Source organism: Jaculus jaculus, chromosome 7, assembly GCF_020740685.1.
Source record: "Jaculus jaculus isolate mJacJac1 chromosome 7, mJacJac1.mat.Y.cur, whole genome shotgun sequence".
Taxonomy (NCBI): Eukaryota; Metazoa; Chordata; class Mammalia; order Rodentia; family Dipodidae; genus Jaculus; species Jaculus jaculus.
In genome coordinates, this window is record NC_059108.1 from 110294843 (window position 1) to 110320236 (window position 25394).

At 38.2% G+C, this 25394-nt stretch overlaps 1 protein-coding gene across 1 annotated transcript in view; it reads left to right on the forward strand.

Moving 5' to 3' along the window:
* Ktn1 (kinectin 1) overlaps positions 1-25394 on the forward strand; it is a 136297-nt gene that overhangs the window by 73018 nt on the left and 37885 nt on the right. The window contains exons 10-25 of the mRNA XM_045153896.1: positions 384-471; positions 5024-5190; positions 5568-5636; positions 7145-7182; positions 7939-8029; positions 8590-8658; positions 9970-10007; positions 10148-10229; positions 12100-12168; positions 18465-18499; positions 18977-19067; positions 19900-19968; positions 20604-20641; positions 22105-22195; positions 24375-24412; positions 25243-25333. Of these exons, the coding sequence (XP_045009831.1) occupies positions 384-471; positions 5024-5190; positions 5568-5636; positions 7145-7182; positions 7939-8029; positions 8590-8658; positions 9970-10007; positions 10148-10229; positions 12100-12168; positions 18465-18499; positions 18977-19067; positions 19900-19968; positions 20604-20641; positions 22105-22195; positions 24375-24412; positions 25243-25333 (1164 nt within the window). The remainder of the gene's footprint in view (positions 1-383; positions 472-5023; positions 5191-5567; positions 5637-7144; positions 7183-7938; positions 8030-8589; positions 8659-9969; positions 10008-10147; positions 10230-12099; positions 12169-18464; positions 18500-18976; positions 19068-19899; positions 19969-20603; positions 20642-22104; positions 22196-24374; positions 24413-25242; positions 25334-25394) is intronic.

Genomic DNA, 25394 nt, shown 5'->3' on the forward strand with positions numbered 1-25394 from the left:
CTCCCTTTAGACCCTCCTTGTTGATGTAAATGGGTCGTGTACTGAATAAAGATAGCATCCTCATTATGGAAGCTTATCAGCTTAATAATTATTAAAGGAAAACTGGTTATAGCTAAGTGGATCATTTATGTACTATGTGTATATAGCTGTCTTCATCTAACAATTCAAGTTATTGAAATCTAAAGTCTCCAGTGTGTTGATCTTTATTGGAGGATAATAAATAAATGGCTGTGAGACCATGCATCTTTACCCGTCTTATTAAAATATAGGAGACCAGTGGCAATGAATAGCTTATGACAGCAGTACAGCTAGTATTTTTAATCTTTATAAGTTGGAATCTTGTGTTTGTAATAACTTATCCTTTCTCACTCTTAAATACCAAGGTCCAGCTTCAAGAAGCTGAGAGGAGGTGGGAAGAAGTTCAGAGTTACATCCGGAAGAGAACAGCAGAACATGAAGCTGCACAGCAAGGTGAGAGAAGAGTCACTTGAGTGAGATGGGGGAGATGCCTCCCCTTTTCACCTGTAAAGGCAGTTTATTTGGTGTTTATTACAACTGAATAAAAATAGCTTTCATCCTTTCAGATGATCTCTTTCACATTTATTAGGACTTTTTTTTTTGTTGTTGTTATTGTTTGTTTGTTTTCCGAGGTAGGGTCTCACTGTAGTCCAGGCTGACCTGAAATTCACTATGTATTCTCAGGATGGCCTTGAACTCACAGCAATCCTCCTACTTCTGCCTCCCAAGTGCTGGGATTAAAGGTGTGTACCACCATTCCCGGCTTTGTTAGGATTTTTAAAATAAGCAACCTACTATCTCTGCTGAGACTATTTACGTTGTAGACAAAAGCAATAGCATTATTGTCAGTTTATTTTCCTACAATTTTTTCCACTGGATTTCTTGACTGTCTCTTCATTTTGCTTATTTATTTTTTATTTTGGGGAAGACTCACTTCCAATATTCTGAATGACAAGTAGCTTAATTTAAACTGTCTACTGACTGAATGTTAATTTCTGCTAATTACTTATCATTTGATGGCTTTACATGTGCTGTTTATATCTTTACCATTCCATTTTTTTCCATCAAAGAGGAAGAGAACTAGAATATAAACAATAAGATATATAGAATTTTGAGTCCTAGGCCTTTGGTTTCCTCTGATTCTCCCTTTCTTGAAATATCTTTCTCATTCAGTATCTAAATACATACAGTATACTTCAAGCTCTGCATTTTGATATAAAATTTGCATGTATATTGAGATATGAGCTTATTTTTACAAGTAATGTTTAATATTTCCTCAGTGAAACCCAGAAATCTTGTTAAGAGGAAAGTAACTATATACAGTATATGTAACATGGCCAAGGAGGTGGCTTAGTGAATGAAATGCTTGCTGTATGAGTATGAGAACATAAGTTTGAATTTACAAAACCCAGAGAAAAGCTGAGTGTGACAGCATGTGCCTGTAATCCCAGCACTGAGGAGGTGACGACAGGAGAATGCCTAAGGTTTGCTAGCTCATCTAGCTGAGTCGGTGAGCTCTACATTCAGTGAGAGACCCTGTCTCAGAAAATAAGGTTGAGGGCTGGCAAGATGGCTTAGCAGTTAAGGCACTTGCCTATGAAACCTAAGGACCCAAGTTTGATTCCCTAGTACTCACGTAAACCAGGTGGACAAGGAGGCACATGCATTTGGAGTTGTTTTGCAGTGGCTGGAGACCCGGGTGCACCCATTCTCTCTACTTGCATATTTCTCTCTCTCAAATAAATGAATATATATATATATATATATATATATATATATATATATATATATATACATAAAGATATATATATGTGTGTGTGTATATATATATATGTATATATACATATATATATATATATACACACACATATATATATATTTTTTAAATAAAGTTGAGAGCTAATAGATTCCTAGTGTCAACCTTTGACCTCCACGTACATGCACATATGTGCATTACCTGTACACATATACCCTCACACAAGTACCAGCACACATACCACATGAACATACCCAAGGCCAATCAAACCATATAACTATCATACACAGTAAAGCTTCACTCTTTCCAGACTCAATCCCTTTGAACTTTAACTTTTTACTCTTACTCTTTTACTCCCTATTTCTGTATATTTACTATACCCTAACCGGTGTGCCATTAGAACTTCAGTGCTTTCCTCCATAGTTGTAAGCAAGCATAGTATTGATACCTCTTGATCAACGCTGACTTCCTATTAGAAAACATAAAGGCTTAGTTCCCATATCACATTTCCCAACTGTATCTCATTGTTATAATATGGTTATGCATGTGTTTTGATTATATAACTATTCATTTTTTGTTATTATTATTTATAGAATGCTGATCCAAGATAGGTATTAAAACTGTAATTCTTTCCATTACTATTTATTTCCTGGGGCTAATTATTACTTTATTTTATCCTCCCTTGGTCATTATTTATTTATTGATTTGCAAGCAAAGAGAAAAAAGGGAGAAAGGATGTACCAGGTCTTCTAGCCAACTACAAATGAACTCTAGATGCTTGTACCACTTTGAGCATCTGTCATTTTATTTTATTTTATTTTTTTAATTTTAATTTGCAAGCAGAGAGAGAGGGGAGAGAGAGAGAGAGAAAGAGAGAGAGAGAGAGACAGAGAGACCGAGAGACAGACAGAATGGGAACGCCAGGGCCTATAGCCACTGCAAACGAACTCTAGATGCATGTGCCCCTTGTGCATCTGGCTTACATGAGTTCTGGGGATCGAACTTGGATCCTTTGATTTCGCAGGCAAACACCTTAACCACTAAGCCATCTCTTCAGCCCCCTGGCCATCTGTCTTTACATGGTACGGGGGACTTGAACCCAGGTCATTAGGCCTTGCAGGCAAGCACCCTAACCATTGAGCAATCTCCCTAGCTCCCTTTAAAAATTTATTTTTGAGGTAGAATGTCACTCTAGCCCAGGCCTTGATTAATAGTGTGAACCACCATGCCTAGCTTGATCTTAAGTTTTATTGTTTAAAATTTTTACCAAGCATTAAATGTTCTTAACCCATTTCTTCTGCTGACTGCTTTCTCAACATTGTTAACTAGACAGTTTTATTGGACTTTCTAGGTGATATCCCTCCTGAAGTTTTTTTTTTTTTTTTTTTTTTGTTGTTGTTCTAGTATTTGTACTTTCTAGATTGGCTTTATCCCTGTCTTCCATGTTTGTCTCTGTACCTGTTCTGTCACCATCCTTTTTCTTGCTTTTCTCCTTCATTTAATAACATATGTCTTTCACTAGAAGTGATTGAATATGCCTAGAAGTACATTTTTGGAGACCTCAAATATCTGAAAATTACTTTATTCTACTTTCTTATCTGATTGGTTGTTTGACAGGTTATCAAGTTATAAGTTAGAGGTAATTTTTTTCCATAGAATTTTGAGGGCATTAATTCAGTGCTTTAATTTATACTGTTGGTAATAGGTATTATACTTCTGTGAGCTCCAATTCCAACTATGTCTGTTATATTTTTTATTTTTATTTTAAAAATATTTTTATTTATTTGAAACAGAGAAAGAGGTAGAGAGAGAAAGAGAGTGGGAAAGGGAGAGAATGGGCACACCAAGGCCTCTAGCCACTGCAGGTGAACTCCAGATGCATGCATCACCTTGTATATCTGGCTTATGGGGGTCCCTGGAGAACTGAACCTGGGTCTTTAGGCTTTGCAGGCAAGGTCTTTAACCTCTAAGCCATCTCTCCAGTCTCACGTTTTTTATTTTTCATGATTTCTTTATTAAGCTGTGTTTATCATAATAAAATGTTACCTTTGTTAAATATAGACATGTGTTCATTTACACATACATGTATTCCCTAGTACCCTGTGTTGTCATTCTGTGGTGTTGGTGGTCTTTCTGATTGTGGATGTGTTCATAGTATGGGACAGGGTGGCAGCTCTCATCGTACATAGTTGTGCCTGTAACGACTTTTTTAAAAAAATTAATATATTTGAAAGAGAGGTAGAGAGGCAGACAGAGAGGGAGAGAGAGAATGGGCATACCAGGGCCTTCAGCTGCCACTGTAAATGAACTCCAGATGCATGTGCCACCTTGTGCATCTCTGGCTTTTGTGGGTGCTGGGGAATTGAGCCCGGGTCCTTTGGCTTCACAGGCCTTAACAGCTAAGCCATTTCTCCAGCCCCTGTCATGACTTTTCTTGATTTATAATACCTTCCCCATCTCTGCCAAGTTAATGTCCATTTTTACATTTACTTTATTGTCTGTTGTGCTTTGGAGCTGAGCTAGTTTGTATATATTTTCTTATTGCCCACCTCCTTTTGAGGTTATCTCGAGGAAGAGAAGCAAATAGAAAAGTGATTCATTTTAAATCAGGACATTTTTGAGCCCTTACATAATTAATTTCTTCAATATCTTTCTGTGTAGCACAGTGCAAGGAATTTATAAGATATCTACTGAAGTATCATTGGGGAAATACAAAATGCTTTCAAGGACTGGAGAGATTGCTTTAATGGTTAAGGAACTTGCCATCAAAGCCAAAGAACCCATGTTCAGTTCCCCAGAACCCATGTAAATGCACATGCATCTGGAGTTTATTTGCAGTAGCTGGAGGCTCTGGAATGCCATTCTCTTCCTCTCTCTCAAATAAGCCAGTGGTGCTGTATGACTTTAATCCCAATTTGGGAGGTAGAGGTAGGAGGATTGTTATGAGTTCAATGCCACCCTGAGACTACAAAGTGAATTTCCAGGTCAACCTGGGCTAGAGTGAAACTCTACCTTGAAAAACAAACAAACACACGAGCAAAACAAAACAAAACAGCTCACTCTAGAAGAGGTGAGTGAGCACACTGTGGCAAGTGCTTCAGTAAAAGCCAGAACAAGTTGCTGTAGGAGCATGCAGTGGCAATGGAGAGAGTTGAGGACATTCTATAGAAAAAAAGAAAGTGCCCATTCTAAAGATGTATGATACAGGAAAAGGAAGAGACCTTTGTAAGATGGAACTTTTCTATACAGATTTACAAAGTAAATTTGTGGCTAAAGAAAATGAAGTACAGAACCTGCACAGCAAGCTTACAGACACCCTGGTGTCAAAGCAGCAGCTGGAGCAGAGACTGATGCAGTTCATGGAGTCGGAGCAAAAGAGGGCCAGCAAAGAAGAGTCTCTACAGATGCAGCTTCAGGTACTTACTTTCTTCCTTTTCTACAAAAGCAAAGGGTTTGAGTCTACATGGAATTTCTAGAGGAATAAGCAGGTATCCCTTGTCCTAATTCTGGTGGTAAGTAATTATAACTTAATCTTGGATCACTTTTTACTGTATGTTGTGTTTAAAGTTGTACTCCTCCACTTCCTTAGACTACTTGTGGAAGATGAAGAACAGTAAAGCGTAGCTTCATTTTTACCTTACATATTAACTCAGTAGGATGCTTACTCATTGTCTTCAGTAATACAAGAATGCCTTGGAAAGAAAAATGGAGAACCTGTAAGTCATTGTATACATGTCACTTGGAATATTTATTAATAGCTCATTTTCTTGTCTCTGTTTCCTCTTTATGATAGGATATTTTGGAACAGAATGAGGCTTTGAAAGCTCAAGTTCAACAATTCCATTCCCAGATAGCAGCTCAGGTAATGCTTTCTCATCCTTATCATTAATAATAGCTTCTCAGCCATTTAAACTATCATCTAGAGCACCTCCTGAGTACCAAGCATTGGGTTAGTACTTGGAAGACTAGTCCCAACCCAATCAACAGGTTCGTGCTTTGGGGAAACACTGGGAAAGCTAAACCCAAGTAATCAGAAAGGGAGTGAGGTGCTTAAGAGAGCTCTTACCTTATGAGAGAAAATAACCCCAGTTCTTTCACAAAACAATAGGACTAGCCAAGTGGTGTTGAACAGTGGTTTATGTGTTACAAGTGTTCACAAAATACTGACTGACCATAGAAAAACCTCATATCCACCATGTGTAGCAGTGTGTTAACCATAGTTCTCAGGTTAGATTTGCAAAAGAGTCAGTTTAAAATTAATACTTCATTTTAATTAGTGGCAAATGTTTCAGTTTAAAAAATGATATTGTAAGACCCTTTATTCTTTGGCAATATAATTTCAAATTTATTTATTGATTGTTAAATTGTTCCATGATTTGATTGGTAGAAAATCTAAATGATAAACATTAAAACAAAAGTGAAACCATCTAAGTACTTGTTTCCATGATATCTACACTGTAAATTTTAATGTAAGTCTAAATGTTTATAGCAATATATTTCAGAAATTTGACTCTTCTTTGTAAAAAGTGGTCTTAGCGTTAATTTTTTTTTTTTTTTTTTTTTTTTGAGGTAGGGTCTCACTCTAGCCCATGCTGACCTGGAATTCACTATGTTGTCTCAGGGTGGCTTCAAATTCATGGTGATCCCCCTACTTCTGCCCTCTGCCTCCTGAGTTCTGGGATTAAAGGCTTGCGCCACCACGCCCGGCTGCATTGAAATTTTATTTTAGGGTTCAGATAGGTTCAAACTCCCAAAGCTTTGTGCATATAAATATTTTTTCCTAATTGTCTTTCTTAGCTGAGATGATAGTCTAAAATTAATTGGAGGAGAGCTATAGGGAAAGGGATTTTTATCTTTGTGTGAATTATCAACTCAAATTGGATTGAAGTCTTTAGTCATCAGCTGAGAGGTATCACTACAAAATTTACTGGAAGTCAGTAGGACTATAAATGCCCTTTATAAAGTGAATGTGAGCCATCAGCATTAGCTGTCTACTTATTTATCTTACTCATGAAGTGGATCATATTTTGAACATTTTACTTAGACAAAGAATCACAGGGGTAAAAAGAGGCCTTTGTGGCTGTTTTTCTCTTCCTGGTATATTTGTTGTATGTCAGTTTTGTAGTTTCCAGGTCTGCCAATTTGTTTTATTCTCAATGTGTCTGATGTGAAATTCCCAAGTATTGGCTGTTGGTGACCAGACTAGCTTTCAGTATGATAGCTGCTTTTCATTGAATGCTCACCATGTGCCAGATACTTCTTTGACAACTTTGTGTATGTGAATTGTCTTACTTTTTAAAGCTCTGTTCTGATTATTATTATACAGCTTTTTCTCAAATGCTCTATGGTGATAATGTTTTTCTTTCTTAGACCTCCGCTTCAGTTCTAGCAGAAGAATTACATAAAGTGTAAGCCTGCCATTCCACACTTATCTTATAATTGTGTAGTCACTACTAACAGATAATTGGAATTACCCTTATCCTCTGACTTCTTTGGAAAATACTCTGAACTAGATTGAAGCAAGCTTTGCTCTTTTTTAACCTGTGTGTATTGAGTTCCTAAACATTACACTTCTGTTTTTGTGTCTTCATTATATAGTTGGGGAAACTTTGCCTCATTTGGGGTTGGAAATTATGTGCAAGAGGAAATTGTGATTTTGAAAGTAGTGAAAGAAAATTAGCTTTTTTGTCTACCAAGTAGTTACAGTTACTCTGTGTTGTCTTCTGTTGTATAATTTGACATAGGGATGGATCACCTGTGTTCAGATGACCTGGCTTCAAGATTGCCAGACTTGTGAACTTCAAATAACCTTTGTTATTTGTGGCTCAGGCTTTAAAATAGGGAATTTTTAGGGTACGTGATGAAAGGTCTTACTCTGTAGCTCACACTTGTCTGGAACTTACTGTGTGGTCCATACTGGCTTTGAACTTGTAGTGATCACCCTGGTTTAGCATCCTGAGCGCAGGGATTATAGGTACAAACCATTATACTTGCCCATAAAATAAGGAATATTTTAAGGGATAATGCTTTATAAATAGTTATTAGTAAAATGTATAGGGACTTTAGAAAGAAAAGGTACAATTATATGAAAGACTCCCTGTAAGGCTTTTAATCCTTTGGTTTTCAAATGCTTATTGAAAGGACAAATGTATTTCCTTTTAAAGGATTGCAGAAAAGGACAAGCAGATAAAACAGACTGAAGATTCTTTAGCAAATGAACATGATCACTTAACAAGTAAAGAGGAGGAACTTAAGGTATAGTAATTTTTGACATGACTGTGATTTTTTTTTTCTTTTTCTTTGTCTTTTTTTGTTTTGTTTTGTTATTTTGAGGTAGGATCTCACTCTAACTCAGGCTGACCTGGAATTCACTAGTCTCAGGGTGGCTTTGAACTCACGGTGATCCTCCTACCTCTGCCTTCCAAGTTCTGGGATTAAAGGCATGTATCACCACACCCGGCTATGACTGTGATATTTTATAAAATTCAAAATTGAATATCCCTGATCTTTGTACTTACAGTGACTTTGTATGATGAATGAAGATGCTACTCATTTGAAAGAACTTTTGTCTTTTCTGAACTATAAATACTTCTTAAGTAGAAAAATTCAAAGGGCTTTTCTCACATGATATAATTTTCAATAGTTTTGGAAATATGCTAAATAATAGGAGTTAATGGTTTCTTTTTTTTTTTTTTTGGTTTAGAAAACTTGTAATTTGTTACCTTTGCTTAACTCTTAAGTAGAACAGATGCCCTATAAGTTTTAAAGTCAATTTAATTAACTATTTCTAATAGTATATTTTTCCCTTGCTCAAGGATATACAGAATATGAATTTCTTATTAAAAGCTGAAGTACAGAAATTGCAGGCCCTGGCAAATGAGCAGGTAGATCTTTATTACTTTTGAACATTTATCTCATTTTTTTTAAGTTAAAAGTTTTATTAAATTATACTAGAATTTAAGACCAGGAAGACAGCTCATGCCTAAGAGGGGGTATAGCTTGGTTTCCAGAAATTTAGAAGGTCTTAAGAGAAGGAAGAAATATAGAGCTCTTGCCTAAGGAGGCAAGAGGGGATTTGAGAAGTCCAGAACTTACGAGAAGGCAAGGGTAGAGTACAGAGATCCTGCCCATGAGAAGGCAGGAGTGGAATAAAGTCCCTTATCTCAGAATTTTAACAAGCCTTTTCTTATTTTTGTTGTGAGCCCTCGTTTTATTTTCATAAGCACTAACTATAGTGGTTACATATGTTTGACTGTGGGGTATGTTGTTGAAAGCTTCTCACATACTACCTAGATGTTACTGTTACATGATCCAATGGATAAATCATTTCTGAGATGGCAGAGGAGTTAAAGTAATTTTTTAAATGTGCTGCCTGCTTTAGCTTTAAGGGCAAACCTTTTACTAGGATGAGTGGGCTAAGTGAAAAGTGAAAATTAGTGGACAAGAACACAGAAAACAGAAACTGCTTAGCTTTACTCCAAATGTGTGGAAATACACATCTATCTTTCTTTCTTTATCTCTCTTCTTTCCTCCTTCTTCTGTTTTTTTTTTTTTTTTTTTTTAAGGTAGAGTTTCACTGTAACCCTTGCCTGACCTAGAATTCACTCTCTAGTATCAGGTTGGCTTCAAACTCACATTGCTCCTTCTGCCTCTGCCTCCAGAGTGCTGGGATTAAAGGCATGTGCTACCATACCCAGCTCCACAGTTCTAAAAAAAAAAAAATTATTTATTTGCAAAAAGAGATAGAGAATGGGTGTGCCAGGGCCTTCTGCCACAGCAAACAAACTCCAGATGCATGTGCCACCCTGTACCTCTGGCTTTACTGAGTACTGGGTTCTTGAACCTGGGCTGGCAGGCTTTACCAGCCAGTGGCTTTAATTGCTGAGCCATCTCTCCAGCCCCATTTTTTTGTTTTTAATCATTTAAACACTCTGTTTTTAATTTTTATTATTTGCCAGTGAGAGAGAGAAAAAGGGAGAGGGAGAGAGGGATATGCATGTGCCACTTCAGGCATTTGGCTTTATGTAGGTACTGCAAAATTGAACATGAGCTAGTAGGCTTTGCAAGCAAGTGCCTTTAGCTGCTGAGCCATCTCTCGAGGCCCAGATACACACTTTTAACCCAATAATAAGAGAAAAAACAGTTTTGAATACTTCTTGGCAAATGATAAGTTTTTTATTTTATTCCAACTTTAGGCTGCTGCAGCACATGAAATGGAGAAGATACAAAAAAGGTGATTGGAGAATTAATGTACATAAAGACAGTGCTACAGTTATCTCATGAATTGTGGTAGACAAAACAAATTATAGTTGTACACATTGCTTATGTGAACTTTGACTGTATCAAGTATTTATAATTCTTTTTTTCTTGTAGTGTTCATGTTAAGGATGATAAAATAAGGTTGCTTGAAGAGCAGCTGCAATGTGAAATTTCTAATAAAATGGAAGAATTTAAGGTGATTGATTAAGCTTATACACTTTCTGAGAATAACTATATAATTTTGTTATAATGAATCATATAAATCACCCTGAAGCAATGTAACTGGTAGCTTATGTAAATAGTGAATTTAAAATTTTATTTTTTACTTTCAGTTTGCATGTGTTCACATGTGTATGAGCACATGTAGGTACAGATATGTGTTCATGTATGTGCTTGTAGGTTAGAGGTCAGCATTGGATGTTTGTTGTTCTCAACCTTAATGTATTTTTATTTTGAGACAAGATCTCTGACAGAACCTAGAGCTCATTAATTTGGCTAGACTTACTAGCCAGCAAGCCGTTGGTATCCTCTGCTTCTACATTCCAAGTGCTGGGATTTCAGGCTTTTTCTGCCATATCTGGCTTTAACATGGGTGCTGGCAGTTCAAACTCAGGTCCTCATGCTTGTGTACCAAAAACTAGGCCCAATGAGCTAATCCCCAAATCTCTATAGTGAATTTTATCACACAAGTTTTGCCTAGTTTCTTTCCTTTTTTTTAAACATTTTTTAAAAACTCACTTGAGAGAGGGGAGAAAGAGGGAGAGGGGGAGAGAGAGAGAGAGAGAGAGAGAGAGAGAGAGAGAGAGAGAGAGAGAGTGTGTGTGTGTGTGTGTGTGTGTGTGTGTGTGTGAGAATTGGCATGCCAGGGCCTTCAGCTGCTGCAGATGAACTCCAAATGCATGTGCCACCTTGTGCATCTGCCTTATGTGGGTCCTGGGGAATTGAACCTGGGTCCTTTGGCTTTGTAGGCAAGAACCACTATGTCATCTCTCCAGCCTATGTTGCCTAGTTTATACCTTATCTGTTTCTGAAGTAAAGTTTTGAAATTCATTTTGTCCCAACCTTCCCTTGGCAGTATTTTTTGTTTTAATCTTTTTTGTTGTTGTTGTTTGTTCTTATTTATTTGGTTGCGACAGAGAGAGAAAGAGGCGGGGGGGGGGGGAGAATGAACACGCCAGGGCCTCCAGCCACTGCAAACGAACTCCAGATGCATGTGCCCCCTTGTGCATCTGGCTAACGTGGGTCCTGGGGAATCAAGCCTTGAACTGGGGTCCTTAGGCTTCATAGGCAAGAGCTTAACCGCTAAGCCATCTCTCCAGCCCTCCTTGGCAATATTTCTATTTATTCATTTATTTGAGAGAAAAAGAGAGAGAGAAAAAGAAAGAGGCAGGGTGGGAGGAGAGAGAGAAAGTGTGTGCCAGGGCCTCTAGCCACTGAAGAAGTTCAGACACATGCCATCTGTGCATCTGGCTTGTGTGGGTACTGGGTAATTGAACCTGGGTCCTTAGGCTTTGCAGGAAAGTACTTTAACTGCTCAACCTTTTCTCCAACCCATCAACTGGTATTTTCTTTTTTAAAAAAATATTTATTTATTTGAGAGAGAGGGGAGAGGAAGAGGCAGATAGAAAGAGAGAGAGAATGGGCATATCTAGGGCCTCCAGCTGATGCAAACAAACTCCAGATGCATGTGCCCCCTTGTGCTTACGTGGGTCTTGGGAAATCGAACCAGGGTTCCTAGGCTTTGCAGGCAATTCTTTTTGGTTTTTCAAGGTAGGGTCTCACTCTAGTCCATGCTGACTTGGAACTCATTATGTAGCCTCAGGGTGACGCAGAACTCACTGTGATCTTCCTATATCTGCCTCCCAAATGTTGGGATTAAAGGTGTGTACCACTACGCCGGACTTTGATATTTGAATTCTTATGTTAGTGTGTAAATAATCTGTCACTTATGAGTCCTAAAAGTAATCATATTGAGTAGGTTGTTCAAAAACATCTATTCATATGATTGTATTACCTGTTTTTTTTTTTTTTTGAGAGAGTAGTGAATTGAGATTTCTTTCTTCCAGATTCTGAATGACCAAAACAAAGCATTAAAGTTAGAAGTTCAGAAGCTACAGACGCTTGTTTCTGAACAGGTATGGCTTTCCTTGAATTACAAGATAGAAATAAGAACTCTTAATAAACCTATTACTAATTTTAGGTATGTCCTTTAATTGCACCTGTACCATCTTGTATGTATCAGTTTTATAAGTGAAATGTTTTCTTCTCTGTGATGAAGCTAATGTGGATTTGCTCATAAGCATTGTGCTAAAGCAAAACAAACACTGAAAATCCTCACTACACTTTTTAAAAAGATTTATTTTTATTTATTTATTTATTAGAGACAGAGGCAGGGAGGGAGGGAGGGAGGGAGAGAGAGAGAATGGGCACGCCAGGGCCTCTAGCCCCTGCAGATGAACTCCACGCGTATGCACCACCATGTGCATCTGCCTTATGTGGGACCTGGAGAATTGAACCTGGTTCCTTAGGCTTTGCAGGCATGTACCTTAACTGTTAAGCCATCTCTTCAGCTCCCATCTACACTTTTCGTGTCTCACATTCTGTATCCAGCTAGCACAGGTTCTGAAAAGAAACTTGTTACCAGCCCTGAGTTGCTTAATATTACAGACACTTCTCATTCTAAGTCTTTCCTGTCAAGCTTATTGTTCAAATTTTCTTTGATTTCAGTGGCAAAGCTTGCGAATCCTGTTGTGCCCACCTGGTGATTTGCATATACCCCATTGCTTATCTTCATCTCTAGCTTAGAATGTTTATATTTGTTCTCATGTCATCTCCATCCCTGACATGGTTTCTCTTTTTGTATTTATAGCAAACCATTAAAACTATAGTAGCTTTTGATGTTCCATAAACCAGCATCCATGTTTTTTTTTTTCCCCCCTTCGTGTTGCCTTCAGGCTTTTCTACTACACAGCTCTTCAAATTACAGTTTTAAAAATGTTCTGGGGGAAAAATGTTTTGGTAATTATTGCTACTAGATGATGTATTAGAATATTAGGTATTTGGAGTGTGTGCACATGTACACACACATGCATACCCGCACACACATGCCCCCACACACATGAACACGCGTATGCAAACACAAGATACTCATACACATGCAAAAAAATGTACAATGCAGGGGGCTGGAGAAATGGCTCAGCAGCTAAAGGCAGTTGTTTGCAAAGCCTGATGGCCTGGGTTCAGCTCCCCAGTACCCACATAAAGCCAGATGCACAAAGTGGCACATGTGTCTGGAGTTCATTTGCAACGGCAAGAGGCCCTGGCACACCCATTCTCACTCACTTCTCTGTTTTCTTTTTTTCTCTGGCCTCGAACTCACAGTGATCCTCTGGCTTACATGGGATCTGGAGAGTTAAACCGAGGTCCTTTGCCTTCGCAGGCAAATGCCTTAACCGCTAAGCCATCTCTCAAGCCCATGGCTTTTTATTTTGAATTTTTTTTTAATTGACAACTTCCATAATTATAGACAATAAACCTCCCTTCCACTTTCTCCTTTGTAACTCCACTCTCCATCCTACCCCTCCCTCTAGATCAGTCTCTTTTATTTTGATGTCATCATCTTTTCCTCCTATTATGATGGTCTTATGTAGGTAGTATCAGGCACTGTGAGGTCGTGGATATTCAGGCCATTTTGTGTCTGAAGGAGCACGTTGTAAGGAGTCCAACCCTTCCCTTTGCTCTTACATTCTTTCTGCCACCTTTTCGCAATGGACCCTGAGCCTTGCAAGATGTGAAAGGTGTTTCAGTGCTGAGCACTTCTCTGTCATTTCTTGTTAGCACTATGTTGCCTTCTGAGTTCATCCCAAAGTCACCACCATCTGAAAAGAGAAGCTTCTCTAATCAAAAATGAGAGTAGCATTAATATATGAGTATGAATGTTAAGAGAAGTACTTATTGGGCAGCTTGGTGATCATACTATATACATTTGGCCAGACACCAGCAGATGTTATACCCCTAGGGCTCATGACTTCACCCATCATAAGTTTTCAGGACCAGGCATGTATGCCCTCCTGTAGAGTGGGCCTCCACTCCAATTAGAAAGCAGCTGGTTTCCCATAACAGACCCATAACAGACATGCCACTATTGTACCCGTTGACTCATTTGGGCTGGTTGGCCAAATTTAGCTTGCAGTGTCCACTGTTGTTTATCTCCACTGGTGTTTTTTTCTGTCTCCCATGGAACTGCATACAGTGTCGCTTTTTCCAGCTTTCTGTCAGCTGGCCTATGGGAAAGAGATTTTCAGCTTAGTTCCAGCAGGATTTCTTAGTGGTCTTGCAGCCTAATTATGTGGAGTCTTCAGCAATAGGGTCTTACCATCTATTCCTGGTGGGAAGCCAGGAACCTTAGCAATGGCCTGTAAGGTTTTAGAGGGCATCAGGGGCTTCCCTGGTCAACAGCTCACTGGAAGGTGTTCCATCTGTGGCACTGAAAGTTTTCTAGTAACCATCTATGGCTTCTGGGTGTGCCAGTGTCCAAAAACATAGGTTTCCATATGACTTATTCATACTATTTTAGATTTTGATTAGCCCCCCCCCCCCACACACCTTTCCTTTACTCAGTTTCATCCCCTGACCTCACTTAGGCCTTTCTACCCCTAGTAATCTGTTCTACTTACATATATATAGTACCATTCTCTTAAGTAGCCCCCCTCCCCCCCTTTCTATTCCCTTTACATCCCCTTTCTAGATTATTGGCCTCTGCTACTGAGTTTTATTCCTATTCACATAGAAGTCCAATAATTTGTAGGATCCACATATGAGAGAGAACATCTGTGGCCTTTTTTTTTAAATGAAAGAAAGAAGGGAAGAGACAGAGAGAGGGAGGGAGGGAGGGAATGGGTGTGTCAGGGCCTCCAGCCTCCAGATGCATATGCCATCTTACGTGCTTGGCTTATGTGGGTCCCTAGGAATCAAACTTAGGGTCTTTGGCTTTGCAGGCAAGTTACTTAATCTGTAAGCCTTCTCTCCAGCCCTATTTATTAACTTTTTTTTGATAACTTCTATAGATATAGACAGTATACTATGATCACAATCCCCTCTTGCCACCCCACTTTTATTTCTCCCTTAATTTTCTTTTGCATTTAAGAAATAATTATTTTAATTATTATTATTATTATTATTATTATTATTGAGGCAGGGTTTCATGCTAGTCCAGGCTGACCTGGCATTCACTGTGTAGTCTCAGGGTGGCCTCAAACTCAACGGTGATCCTCCTACCTGTGCTTCCCGAGTGCTGGAATTAAAGGCATGCACCACCACGCCCGGCTAAATTTATTTTTAATTTAATTTATTTATTTGAGAGAGAGAGAGAATGAGGCTGAAGGGGGGAGAGGGAGAAAGAATGGGGGCTCCAGGGTCTCTAGCCACTGCAAACAAACTCCAGATGCATGCACCACCTTATGCATCTAATTTACGTGGGTCCTGGGGAATTGAACCGAGGTCCTTTGGCTTTGCAGGCAAGAAGTGCCTTACCTGCTAAGCCATCTCTCCAGCCCTTCTTTTGTATTTTGAGATATAGTTGAGACCTCTTTCATCTTGGCAAATTAAATGCATTTTTTTCTTTGGCTTTAAAAATTTTTTTGTTTATTTTTATGCCTTTACTTGAGAGCGACAGAGAAAGAGGCAAACAGGGAGAGAAAGGGCGCACCAGGGCCTCTAGCCATTGCAAATGACCTCCAGATGCGTGCACCCTCTTGTGCATCTGGCTAACATGGGTATGGAGAATCGAGCTTCAAACCGGGGTGCTTAGGCTTCACAGGCAAGCACTTAACTGCTAAGCCAAGACTGTTTTTACTCTTATCGATAGTGAAAGAAGAGATGAAAATTAGTGTGCTTAAGTTTTTTAGCTTCCAACTTCCTTTTTTTTGTTTTTTGTTTTTTTTGTTTTTTCAAGGTAGGGTCTTGCTCTAGCCCAGGGTGACCTATGTAGTCTCAGGGTGGCCTCAGACTCATGGTGATCCTTCCACCTCTGCCTCTAGAGTGCTGGGATTAAAGACATGCACCACCACGTCCTCTAGCCCAGGATTTCTTATATATGTTGTAAGGCAAATGTTATTGCCACTATAATGTGGCAGCCACATCCTTATTTTGTACATTGTATAAGATGTAGGTTTATCATCTAGGGAGTAAACAATAGGATTGAATTAGACTAGTAAAATGTGTAAGAAGTAAAATTGTTAGATGGATGCTTATCAGGGTTAGTTTTGTTCAAGTCAGTGTTTGATGAGCTGACTCAGGGTACTTAATAAACTAATTTTATTAAAAGAATAATCAATTCATAAGCTATGTATTCACTCCTTGAGTATGTGCAGGGTACTTTACCTATATGCTGAGGCCTTGGAGGTGAATGAGACTTGATTCTTGTCCTCAAAATATGTCTTAATGTAGAAATAGATGTGCAAAATAGAGAAGTATGCTGAATAAATTTTTTGAACTATGTGTTTAAGCTAATTCATTCTATTTGAAGGAGAAATGGAGAGGAAACACAGGGGTCAGCTAAACCTGATTCTGAAAATTGGCCATCGATTTGCCAAACAGCAAAGAGGAAGTCCAGGCCAAGAGAAAACAGAGTTCCACATCATGGTTGTGTGTGATAAAATTGACATATTCAGTGTACATTGGGATAGTGTGTAAGTGCAACCCACCAGGTATAGGGGCTCTAGAAAGATTTGCTAGGGCCTAATTGTGAAAAACTTTGTTCATTGTGTAAAGATCACGGACCTGGTCTAACACCAAAGGGTATCTCAGGATGGATCAACATTTAGCCCACATTTTAGAAAGATCATGCTGATTGCAGTAAGGTGTTTAAGAGAGTGCAGGTCACTTGGACTTACTAGTTTTAAGTCTTGGCATTCATGAAGAGTAGAGTTTTTCTCCACTGGAACAGTCTTGCTGTGTCCCTTTACAAAATAGTCCTTATGAACTACAAGCAGGGAAAATTGGAGCATTGTTGTATTTGAGAGGAGTAAAACTGAAGACCTAAACTCAGGCATTGAAGGAAAGGACTAATTTAAACCATATTTAAGATGTACCATCTTAAGATGTGGATTTGACAGTAGAAAAACTAATTTTATGCATGAAAATTGGCTGTATAGTGATTGAAGACAATAGCAATATTAGAAAAGTGAGTGGGAAAAGAGTGGGTAGAAGAGAATGTTCAAGAGGAAAAACCTAAACCTGTTTGGTTAGGTTGCTTAGTTGCTAAAAAATCTACAAATGCTGAGTAGGACCTTTTGCTTTGAGCTGTAAAGCATGACAGCAGCAGGGACTTGTGTGTGTAGCTGAGGGCTGGTGGGGCCGGGTGGGGAGCAGGCCGGAAGGAGCAACATGAATGTCATGTTTTCAGTGCTTTCTAAAAAACGTAAAAAACTAGTTGTCTTACTGTGTCTGCAGTTAAGAAACACTACCCCGCCCCTCCAAGATAGTGTTTTTTACTCTTGCCTAGGCTGGCCTCTAACTCATAGAGATCCTCCTACCTTAACTTCTGGAGTGCTTGGGGTCAAAGGCATTTGCCACCATGCCCAATTAACACTTTCAGAATTGTTCCTGTTTTGGTCTAGCTATGTTTCTGTAATAGCTACATGTTAAAAGAAAAAAATCCAGGGCTGGAGAGATGGCGTAGTGGTTAAGTGCTTGCCTGTGAAGCCTAAGGACCCCGGTTCGAGGCTCAATTCCCCAGGACCCACGTTAGCCAGATGCATAAGGGGGCGCATGCGTCTGGAGTTCGTCTGTAGTGGCTGGAAGCCCTGGCGCACCCATTCTCTATCTGCCCCTCTCTCTCTCTCTCTCTCTCTCTCTCTCTCTCTCTCTCTCTCTCTCTCTCTCTGCCACTCTCAAATAAATAAATTAAAATGAACAAAAAAAATTAAAAAAATGAACTTTGAAATATTTTTTTAAAAAATCCATTGATCTGTAAATAGGACTTATGCAATTGCCTTTGTGTTAGAATTTAGTTTAGGGAGAAATCAACTAAAAATTTAAAAAAGTTAAAAAGCTGTTTTTCTGACTTACAAATCCTTAGAGGCTTAAAATTTTGTATTTGAAGAGTTAGCATTAGGGAAGTAAAGCAAATCCTTTCTTATACTCACACTGTCACAATCTTTTGTAGTGATTAAAAACTCATAAGTTATTAATTCATTGTGCCAGCCCTAGTGTATTTTTTGTGCCTTTTATGTAAATGCCTCTTGCCTGTTGTCTTTTGAATTAAATAATTTTGTAAGAAGTTGTAGTCTTCAAATAAGGGCAGTTCCCTTACATTTTGGAATTATTTAGAACCTTAAATAGTTTTCAGAGAGTCATATTTCTAAACTAGTTTTACCTTATACGAACTTGGTAGAATTAAACCTCTTTTTTTGGTAATTTTTATTTTTAGCCTGATAAAGATGTTATGGAACAAATGGAAAAATGGTAAGTTTTTTTTTCTTTTTTCTTTTTCAAGGTAGGGTCTCACTGTAGCCCAGGCTGACCTGGAATTCACTATGTAGTCTCAGGGTGGCCTCGAACACATGGCGATCCTCCTACCTCTGCCTCCCGAGTGCTGAGCATAAAGGCGTGCACCACCACGCCTGGCTAAAAATGGTAAGTTTTTAACATTTCATACTTTGAAGACTCATTCCTATCAAACTTGAGATAGAATTATTAGCTATATTAATTTCAGGGCAAATGCTACTTGAACTTGGTGGCAGGAAAGAATGTGCCCTGCTGCAGATTAGCTAGGATTTCCAAATGGTTTGTGATTGTCATGTGACAGTGACTGACTTGCTTAGGCTATCTTGTTTATAATGAATGATGCACATAGGGGTTGATCCCTGTAAAATATTTAGGAATGATGTCATTTACCTTGATCAAATAGTTCATATATATCTTTTAAATTTATAATTTCAGGATTCAAGAAAAGGATGAAAAGTTAAAGACTGTAGAAGAATTACTTGAAACTGGACTTATTCAGGTGGCCACTAAAGAGGAGGAACTGAATGTAAAGCATTTTGTAGATTGTTTTCCTTGTGCTTACATCATGAACACAAAGTTGTTTCTCTGTAATTATAAGATCTTTTCACAGTTTTGATGTACATGTTATACGTTTATCGAATTTTAAATTGATTTAAAATAAGATTTCCTTAGAAATAGAAAAATGCTTGGATGATTGAAATATTCATTACCTTAATGAGGTAGATCTATTGTTACAGTTTACAATGTGTGCTTTTCCAGTTACACCCATGTTCAAATTGTAACCAGATAATTACTAGGAGATGTTATAGCCTATGAAATAGTATTGAAAGTGAGAGAAAGAAAAGTGGATTTATGGGGCTAGGGAGCTGGCTCAGCAGTTAAATGTACTTGCTTGCAAAGGCTGGCCTGGGTTTGATTCCCCAGTACACATGTAAAGCCAGATGCATAATGTGACACATGTATCTGTGTGTGCAATGACAAGAGGCCCTAGTATATCTAATCTCTCTCGCTCAAATAAATAAGTAAAAATATTCTAAAAAGGAAAAAGTAGAGTTCTGTTATATAGTTATCATTAGCCTTAGTTAACTTGATTAAGATAGGGTTGTTGAGAAAAGTAAGGTAAAGCTATATTTGAATTTAGAGAAGAATGTGGCATAATTGACAAGTGGTATGCTGTGTGTTTTTGAGGATACTGGAATATAAATTGAAATATATGTGGGAATGATTGAATTACAAAATGAGTTGATTATGAAAGTTCTAGAACAGAAGGTTTTGGGGAGGAGGGGAGTGGCTAGCTTATATTGAAGCTAACTGATATTTCAGAAAATCAATATTTTGTTTGTGTATCTTTGAAAAAGGCCATAAGAACAGAAAACTCAGCCTTGACAAAAGAAATTCAAGACTTGAAAGCCAAGCAAAATGATCAGGTAATATCAATCATGCAAATGTTTGTTTTAAACAGTGGTCAAAATTGTTACATGAAAACACTACTGGGTGCTGGGAGGTAGCTCACTTGGTAAAGGACCTTTGTAGTTATGAGGACTTAAATTCAGATCCCCAGAACCCATGTCAAAGCCACATGTAGCACCAGTTGCTGGCTGGCTCATCTAGCCAAATCAGTGAGCTCCAGGTTCAGTGTTAGACCCTCTCTGAAAAAATAAGGGGGTGGGCTGAGCGAAGTGGCACATACCTTTAATCCCAGCACCTGGGAGGCAGAGGTAGGAGGATCACCATGAGTTCATGGCCACCTGAAACTACATAGTGAATTCCAGGTCAGCCTGGAATTGGCGGATTGGGGGGCGGTATAGGTGGGGGGGGGTGTGGAGAATTGCTAATTAAATAATTTAAAGTTTTTTTCTTATGGCCTCCACTTACAAGTCATCTTAAAGCTATTTGCTTTCAAAATATCTATTTTTTTCATTATGATATTAAGGAATCTGCAAAGAATTACTATGTTTCTTTTTCTCATTTGGATTTTGGTGAAATGGATTATATATTTTGTTATTTTTACCTACTTAGTTTGCAAAAATTACCAAGTAATAACATACCTTTCTGTTTCTAGGTTTCTTTTGCATCTCTAGTTGAAGAACTTAGGAGAGTGTAAGTGATGACATAAACTGGTTTTATTTTGTCTTGTTTTCTTTTTTTTAAATTTATTTATTGAATTTTTTTTATTAACAACTTCCATGATTATAAACAATGTCTCGTGGTAATGCCCTCCTACCCCTCACTTTCCCATTTGAAACTCCATTCTCCATCATATCCCCTCCTCCTCTCAATCAGTCTCTCTTTTATTTTGATGTCATGATCATTTCCTCCTCTTATGATGGTCTTGTGTAGGTAGTGTCAGGTGCTGTGAGATCATGGATATTCACGCCATTTTGTGTCTGGGGGGGTTGATTTTTTTTTTTTTGATAAAAAGTTTGTATTCATATCCCCTCTCCCTTGCCCCATTATCAGTGTGTTTATTGGCATTCATTGTGGGGTGTTACAGGCCTCAGTCACTCTGTGGGGGCGGTTGCCTCAGGCTAATCCTACCCATGCTGAGGCTCCTACTGTCTTTCCTCCCTTTCTTTCTCAGTGTTCTCTGAGCCTTTTGGCCTGTTTTCTGAACATTCATCAATGCAGCTCTGCTGCTTACAAAGGATAGCTGATACACATTAGCTTGCTTTACAGTCCAACTTTTTTTAAAATATTAACTTACCAGCACAGGGAGGGAGGAAGGAGAGAGAGAAAAAGAGAGGGAAAATGAATGAGAGAACAAGAAAGTGCATACCAAGGCCTCTAACCTCTGCAGAGAAATTCCAGATGCCTGCGCCATGTTACATCTGGCTTTATGTGGATACTGGGGAGTCTAATTCAAGTTGTGAGGCTTTAGATAAGCACCTTAGCCGCTGAGCCATCGCTCCAGCCTGGCCTCTAGCTCTTGGTCCTCCTCACTCAGCTTCCTGAGTGCTGGGATGACAGGCTGCATGGGTTAGTTTAATTCTAGTATTTTTCACTGATGAAATAAGGGAAGTAGTTGTGCTTTCCCAACTTTTGGGGGGACTTTTTGTATTGAAAATCCATTTTCATAATTGATTCTGTTCTCATGTGACATCAAAGTATTAATTTTCTCTACTGCAGCATTAGCTGTTAAGGATCATACTATGTTGCAGAGGTCTGTTCCTTGCATATATTCCCTTTTTTGAGCTGTCTGTAAAGTTTGATACCATAATTGTGTATAACCTTTGTCACAGCTTTCAAAACTCTAATCCAGGATTATCAAATGGATTTTAATTCTTTTTGGTGTTGGTATCCTTTATGGGACAGACCTCACAATGTTCATGTCATGTTGAAACACATCACCAACTTCTTGTGTGTATACATTTTAACCATCTGGTTGTTGCTCATTTATTCTCATTGTAGAAAACCTTTAAGTGTTTCCCCCTTTCTCTGCAAAGATGGGCTGAAGTCTTACGAAAATATGAAGGTTGATTTGGAGAGCTTTTCATGTGCTACTATTACACTTAGTAGGTCTCAGTGGTGTACATTCAGATTAATGCTTTCTTTGATTATTTAAGGATCCATGAGAAAGATGGAAAGATTAAGTCTGTGGAAGAACTTCTAGAAGTTGAACTTCTCAAAGTTGCTAATAAGGAGAAAACTGTTCAGGTATTAGGAGAGAGAGTGTGGTCTGTGTGGCTCTCTGTTTATCAACTTTAGTTAATATCATTTGATTTCATGTGTTTGTGTGTGCATTGCATTTTTTTTGTCAACTTCTGTGTGTTTCCATTGTCCAATCTTGTGTGTTTTGTCATTGTCAAGGCTTTGAAACAGGAAATAGAGGCTCTAAAAGAAGAAATAGGAAATGTCCAGCTTGAAAAGGTTCAACAGGTAAAAATCCCAGAGCCATAGCATGATAGATTTATTAGTGTCTATGTTATTTTTGAATATTTTTCCCTTATCAGAAAAAAATCTTTTATAGTTTGCTCTAAGTATATTGGGTTGTATGCTTTTTATTTTTCTAATTTTTTGGTCTGGTCTGTGAATGTTTCTTTGATATTTTAATCCATGTATCTGTAATATTTTTTACTAAAGTCCTTTTAAGAAAAATTTCTGTATTATTTCATTTTAGTTTGTCAACCTAAAAAATATGCTTAGGAGGCAGAGGTAGGAGGATTACTATGAGTTTGAGGTCACCTGAGAGTTCATATCTAGATTAGCCTGAGCTAGAGTGAGACTCTACCTTGAAAAGCCTAAAAACAGAACAAACAAAAAAAAAAAACCACTTTGCTTTTATAAAGGGGAAGTATTTATCTAACAGAAGACTAAACAGTAGCCAGGTGTGGTGTGGCACATACCTTTAATCCCAGCACTCCAGGTCAGCCTGGGCTAGAGTGAGATGCTACCTAGGGGGAAAAAAAGTAAACAAACTACATGTACTGAATGTTTTGTTATAGATTACTGTTCAATCTCTGCCTGTAGAACCAAATACGAGTTTTGATGGCAGTTCCAGAGGTGGATATTATAACTCAGGAGATACATTATATTAAATTTTTTTAAAATATTTTTTATTTATTTACTTATTTGAGAGCGACAGACACAGAGAGAAAGACAGATAGAGGGAGAGAGAGAGAATGGGCGCGCCAGGGCTTCCAGCCTCTGCAAACGAACTCCAGACGCGTGCGCCCCCTTGTGCATCTGGCTAACGTGGGACCTGGGGAACCGAGCCTCGAACCGGGGTCCTTAGGCTTCACAGGCAAGCGCTTAACCGCTAAGCCATCTCTCCAGCCCAAATTATATTAAATTTTATCTGCTAGGTCTCATTGAAAAATGGTGAGACTGCATGGAAGAGATGACTCATTCATCCAGCAACATGCATTCAACCATGTTTATTCAGTTCCTCTTTGCCAAGGCCTTGTGCTAAGATAAGGGATAATGTGTTGTATAACTGAGAGTTCAGGAGAGGCTTTTCCAGGAGAACTTCCATCTTAAGCCAAGGTCTAAAGGGAAGAGAATGGGGAACCAAAGTATTCTGTTACAGACTGTCTAGGCCTTTTTAAACAGGGAGTTAGGAAGGACACCATGGAGTACTGCTGAGTCATAGTTGTTAAAGACTGGGCTAGAGAAGAGCTCTGATACTATAGGGAGATAGGGAGATATGTGGAGTCTAATTAAAATTAGTTAAGACTAATTTTCATAATTGTAGAAATGCCATGTTATTTAGATTTGTTGCTTATAACCATTTTCCTTCTTGCCCTTTCCCAGTGATTTATTTTTTAAAATTTGTTAGTTTTATTGTCATTGGTCTTGAGTTGGTGAAATCAAAACACATCTCATTGTGGCATGGAAAATTCAACTTGGGCCATTGTAATTTGAACTGAAATAAAGATTTCTATCTTCTTTAATTAATTAATTTATTATTATTTGATTTTTTGAGGTATGGCCTCACTCTAGCTCACTGGAATTCACTAGGTAGTCTCAGGGTGGCCTTGAACTCACAGCAATCTTCCTATCTCTGTCTCCTGAGTGCTAGAATTAAAGTCATGTGCCACCTTGCCCAGCCAAGATTTCTATTTTAAAGATTTATTTGTTCTTTATTTATTAGAGAGAGAGAGAGAGAGAATGGGTGTGCCAGAGCTTCTAGCCACTGCAAATTAATTCTAGACACATGTTCCACCTTGTGCATCTGGCTTACGTGGGACCTGGAGAATCAAACCTGGGTCCTTAGGCTTCGCAGGCATGCGCCTTAACCACTAAGCCATTTCTCCAGCTCAAGATTTCTATTTTAAAGTATTGTAAGGTGAACTGAAAGGATTACCATTTGCTTTTTCTTTCCCTTGTATTTTAGTTATCTGCTTCTTCTCAAGTTCAGGAGCTTCAGAACTTGTAAGTACCATTTCTCTCATTTTCTTGTAAAATATCTTTTAAAAAATTTTTAAAAATTTATCTTGCAAGGACAGAGAGCAAGAGATAAATGAATGAATGCATAAATGAATGTGGGTGTGCCAGTGCAAAAAAAAAAAAAAACCAAAAAACCTCCAGATTCATGCACCACATTGTACATCTGGCTTTATGTGGGTGCTGAGGAATTGAACCTGGACACACAGGCTTTATAAGCAGCACCTTTAACTGCTGAACCATCTCCTCAGCCCAAATATCTCTTGTACAAATTAAATAAAACAGAAGACATAGTTTCTGTATGTCTGATTTCAAATAATGCTTTGGAAAATATAAAATAATTCCCAAACATCTTAAAATCTTAGGTTTTCACTGTGTTCTAACGTATTGGGTTAAAAGTAGAAAGTGTCATTTTTTTTTTTGATTTTGTAATTAATGTATGACTGTCAACTGAGATGTTCTTTGTCTGTTTCAGCAGCAATGTGACACTAGCTGTACATTTTACACTCAAGCCACTTATAGCTGTTAGCTTTCAAATTTGCTGATACTTCCCTAATTGGGTGTCATAGGGCAGGCAGGAGTAAAGCTATTCTAATTTATTCAATACCTGTCTATTCAATGATAAAATGGTTTTATTTAATCTTGTACTTCTTAATTTGATGGATTCAAATTCCTGTATTTGTTTATACATCGTGGTTTTTAGTTCATTTCAATCAGTTTGGACCTGAGTAATACCTGTAATGTGCTTTTACAATCTCAAGTACTTTTGTTTTTGTTTTGTTTTTGTTACATGTAAATATTTATACCTGTATTGTTAGATTAAAAGGAAAGGAGGAACAGATGAATACTATGAAGGCTGGTTTAGAAATGAAGGAGAAAGACCTAGCTGATAAAGAGAAATGGATACAGGTGAGAAGAAAACAAAAGTGCCTGGTGTGGTGGTGCACTTGGGAGGCAGGGGTAGGAGGAT